Source organism: Rutidosis leptorrhynchoides, chromosome 11 (assembly GCF_046630445.1).
Source record: "Rutidosis leptorrhynchoides isolate AG116_Rl617_1_P2 chromosome 11, CSIRO_AGI_Rlap_v1, whole genome shotgun sequence".
Lineage (NCBI taxonomy): Eukaryota > Viridiplantae > Streptophyta > Magnoliopsida > Asterales > Asteraceae > Rutidosis > Rutidosis leptorrhynchoides.
The window spans coordinates 236541142-236546108 of record NC_092343.1 but is presented as its reverse complement, the minus strand read 5'-3'; the positions used below and the strand labels follow the sequence as shown (position 1 = coordinate 236546108).

At 30.8% G+C, this 4967-nt stretch overlaps 1 protein-coding gene across 1 annotated transcript; it reads right to left on the bottom strand.

Annotated features, from left to right (window-relative positions):
- Positions 1-216: 216 nt before the first annotated feature.
- LOC139875459 (uncharacterized) lies at positions 217-1372 on the bottom strand. The gene is made up of 2 exons (XM_071862796.1): positions 932-1372; positions 217-303 (listed from the first exon to the last, which is right to left on the bottom strand). Exons 1-2 carry the CDS (start codon positions 1370-1372, stop codon positions 217-219), a joined length of 528 nt encoding a protein of 175 aa, XP_071718897.1.
- Between the last annotated feature and the right edge of the window lie 3595 nt (positions 1373-4967).

The following is a 4967-nucleotide window of genomic DNA, read 5'->3' as shown; positions in this document are numbered from 1 at the left end:
AACATCGTTTTTGTTGGCCGGAGACTTCATGTCTTCAATTGCCCGAATCTTCTTCGGGTTAGCTTTGATACCACGTTCTGTAACAATATGACCCAAGAATTTTCCTTCTTCGACACCAAACGTGCACTTTTTGGGATTTAACTTCATGTCAATTTTTTTGTAGAGATGCAAAATTTTCTTGGATATCTCGTAACATCCATTCTTCAGTATGACTCTTTATGACGATGTCATCAACATAAGCCTCCAAGTTTCACCCAATTTGATCTTTAAACGCCTTATCAATAAGTCGCTGATATGTTGCTCCTGCATTTTTCAATCCAAAAGGCATTTTAACGTAACATAATATGCCTTCCGTCGTGTGAAAAGCCGTTTTGTCTTCGTCTTTCAAGGCCATAGGTATTTGATGATACCCCTTAGCTGCATCTAGGAAACACTTAAATCAATATCCTGCCAATGATTCAACCTTCCAATCAATTTCAGGTAAAGGATAATTATCTTTTGGACATGCTTTGTTGATATCTGTGAAATCCACACACATCCGCCATGAGTTGTCTGGCTTCCTCACCATGACTGGATTGGCCACCCAAGTCTGATACTTGACCTCTCGCAAGATCCCAGCATCCACCAAACTTCGTACCTCATCACGGAGGAATTTGCTTCTTTCTGGCGCCATGCCTCTCTTCTTTTGACAAACAGGATGCATGTTGGGATTCACATTTAATCTATGCTCTGTAATTTCCCTTGGAACACCGGTCATATCAGACGGTTGCCATGCAAAAACGTCTAAATTTGTTGCCAAAATATTGTATAATTTTTCTTTACATTTTGCGGACAACGTATGCCCAATTATGATTTTCTGGTCTGGGAATTTAGCATTCGGTGAAATTGACCCATCATCATGTATGATTGGCTTAATTACTACCCTTGTTACTTGAGAACACTCAATTGACTTCTGGCGTTCTGCGTACAGCGTTGCTACTCCGCCTGGCGTTGGAAACTTCATCATGCCATGTACAGTTGATGTTACAGCGCCAAACGTCATTAGAGCAGTTCTCCCTAAAATTATATTGTATTGTGAATTTGCTTTGACCACCAGGAACTCAATATTAGATGTGCGTCGTAGGGGCGGTTTGCCCAGAGTTACTTCAAGCAGAATACTTCCTTCAGACCAAGACGACTCACTTGTGAAGCTTGCTAATGGTACATATGTTTCCTTTATTCTTTCTTGCACATCTTTGGGAAGTTGTATGAAGCAATGCTCATACATAATATTTGCTCCTGCTCCCGTATCAGTATAAATGTTGCGTACTAAGCAATTAGCAGCTCGTGCTTCTATAACCACAGGACCATCAGATGGATTTGTGTTAAACATAGAAGGAAATGAAATTAGCTGTTCTTTCCAATCTTCTAACACTTCTGCCTTCCTCCGTTGTCCAGCTTTCCATGGATGTATCATGCCTACTGTAACAACCCGGAAATTTCCGACCAAATTTAAACCCTAAACTCTATATGTTTTCGACACGATAAGCAAAAACCTTAATGTTAAGTCTAGAAAGTGTGAGATTTATATTCGGATAATTAGTTACCAGTTGACCATGCCTGACGATTCACGAACAAGTATGTGTAATTAAATATAAAATATATATATATATATATATATATAAATGTATATGAATACGATTTCTATATAATGGTTATATGTATATTATTTATATATATATTAATTATTAAATGTATGTTATTATATGTTATATAACTAGCAAATATTACATAATTAATAAATTAAAAATATTGTTATATCTAATTACAAGTTAAGATAAATGTTATATAAATACTATTATTATCTGTACTATAGATTTTATTATTTGTAATATAAAAATGTAAATATGAAGTTTGATATATATAACATGTTATATCTTAATTATAAACTCTAAAATTATCAGATGTTATTGTTATCTTTATCATTAAGAAATATAAATGTTAACATTATTAGAAAATAAAATACAATTTAGTAATTGTATCATTAGGAATATTATTATTATCATTTTATTTTCAATTAATAATAAATTTATTAAGATCATTATTATTATGAAGATCATCATATTATTATAAATTCTATTATTATTTGTATTCTTATAAAAATTAACAAAATTAATGATTTATATTAATAAATTTATAATATTAATTAATATTACAAAGTTTAATATAATAAATATATATATTCAGATTTTATATAAATATAAATACAAATTTAAATAAATAACAAGAATATAGATAGATATAGATTTCGTATCCTGTCTTTATCATATATATCTGTTTCAATTCTTATCTGTTTCTGATTTTTATTGTGCTACTCGTGAATCCACTGCTACACACACACCCACTTTATATAATAAATCCTATCAGTTTATACACCTCACTAAGATCTGCTTTTAATCATTTTTTAAAAAAAAACAGAAAAATACAGATAGGTACTCGTAACCTCTGTTATTACTTCAATTGTTCAAGAATTCGAACTTGAATGTTATTTCGAAATCCTTAAATACAGTTTGGATAGGAATCGTGCACCTGAATGACCTGTAAAGTTTCAGATTTCAAGTTTTCATAATCGATACATAATTGATGGAAGTCAAGCTTTTAAATTTATAAAGTTAAACGGGTTCTTCATTTAAATTTAATCTTTGTGTTACAAAATATATGAAATTGAGATTCGATAAAGATTACTGAAGAGCTTTCAAACATTCTTTGTGTATAAACTTTGAATGAATTCAAAATTTTCGATTTTGATTTCGGGTTCATAAAGAACTAAAACGGGTTTACAGTTTTTTTTTTAATCTTTGTTTTGATGTTTTCATTAACCGAACTAAACTATAAGTATTTTTTGTTTGATGATTAATCCCTAAAATGAATAGATAAAACGATATGAATCTGATTTGGATCTAGATCGAATTAGAACTTGTTGTGAGGAAGAAGAATAGGTATAAACAGAATAACAGATATAAGGAAACGTGGGGTTATTAAACAGATAAACAGGCGTTAGCCTGATGGTTTAGAGGGTGTGTGTGTATCTGGGAGGTTGCGGGTTCGAACCATGGCAAGGTCATAGTAATTCTTTTTGGTCCGAATTCTAAGGTAGTTTACTTGACTTTTTATTATTATTTTTGTTATTATTATTATTATTATTAGAATTATTATTAATATTAATTATGATCATACTAGCTAATGTTATAAGATATACCAAATTCTATTAAAACTAATAATTTTATTATCATTTTTTTTATTTAAATTAATATTAGTAATAAAAATATTATTATTATTGTTGTTATATTTGTTGTTACTATAAGGATTAGTATTATTATCATGGTTATAAGTGTCAAAACAATCATTTTTTATTACTATTATTAGTATTATTATTATTATTATTTGCTATTAAAATTGTTTTTTTTTTTACATTTATTCTAAAATAATTATGACTATTAAAATTGTAAACACAAATTATATTTGATATATATATATATAACTTAAAAATTATTTATACTTTTAACTATCTAAAATATACAAAATGAATATAATAAAACATATAAGATATTGATATAAACACCACTAATAAAAATTATATATAATGGTTCGATTACAATTATAGGTTTTAATATATATACAAATGTTATAGGTTCGTGAATCCGAGACCAACCTTATACTCGATCAATGATGTTATATGTATTTTTACTACAAAATACAGTATGGTGAGTATATAGTCCCTTTTAAACTTTAAATATTTTGGGCTGAGAATACATGCGCTGTTTTTATAAATGATTTACGTTATGGACACAAGTGATTAAAAATGATATTCTGCGGATTGATGTGCTAGGTAATTTAGTTATATGTTATAATAGCATGTAAGCGCGAATCCTAAAGATAGATCTATCGGGTTTAACACCCCCATCCAGTAGGCTGCACTAGACATAAGAACTAGTGGGCGGATGTTTAGTACTTCGAGGATTATTTATACACTTGCGAGTGTACATATCCATCTTTGCGAAGATGACTTATTATATTATTGTTAAGGTTGGTTACTGAGGCCTCAACATAAGCAGAATGATTTTATACACTTGCGAGTGTATTATATTTTTATATATGAAATCTTGTGGTCTATAGTTATAACACTGCTAGCATCAAACCTATATATCTCACCAACTTTATGTTGACATTTTAAAGCATGTTATTCTCAGGTATGAATTAAGTCTTCCGCTGTGCATTTGCTCATTTTAAGGACATTATTTGGAGTCGATCATCGCAATGGGATCAAATATCGAAGATTTCGTCCAGACGGATAAGGACGGGTTTTTACATTTGGTATCAGAGCGTTGGTCTTAGCGAACCAGGTCTTGCATAAGTGTGTCTAATTGGTAGTTGTTAGGATACATTAGTGAGTCTGGACTTTGACCGTGTCTGCCTGTCAAAAGTTTTGCTTATCATAACTAGTCGGAAATCATCTGCTTATCATCCTTAGGAAGATGTCTGCTTATCATTCATAAGTCTAGACACGTCTTACTGCATTTAGTGCATCGATAGTGTATAGACAAAATTCATATCTTAGCGTATCTGATAATTTCTATCTTGGCGTATCTGTAGATTTGCCTGATATATGCCGCAAATTCTTCTGTAGTCTACAAAATCTTTAGTAATATATATGTAGATATTCTAAATAGCTAGAATATCATCCGACATCCAAAAATCATTTCACGTCGAAGATCTCTTCCATCCACCAAATTGCCCTTTTCAACCTGAAGTGCTTATCGGCGAACCTGCTCAGGGAAAACCATTTTCTCTCCTCTCCTTCTGAGAATCCCGTCATGGTTATATATTATTCTATATTCGAATCTTAATCATTCACTCGCTTTAACCGTCAATCATTCCGTAGTACTAGAAGAAGTTAATGAACTACACGCTCGTGTGACGACTTTGGA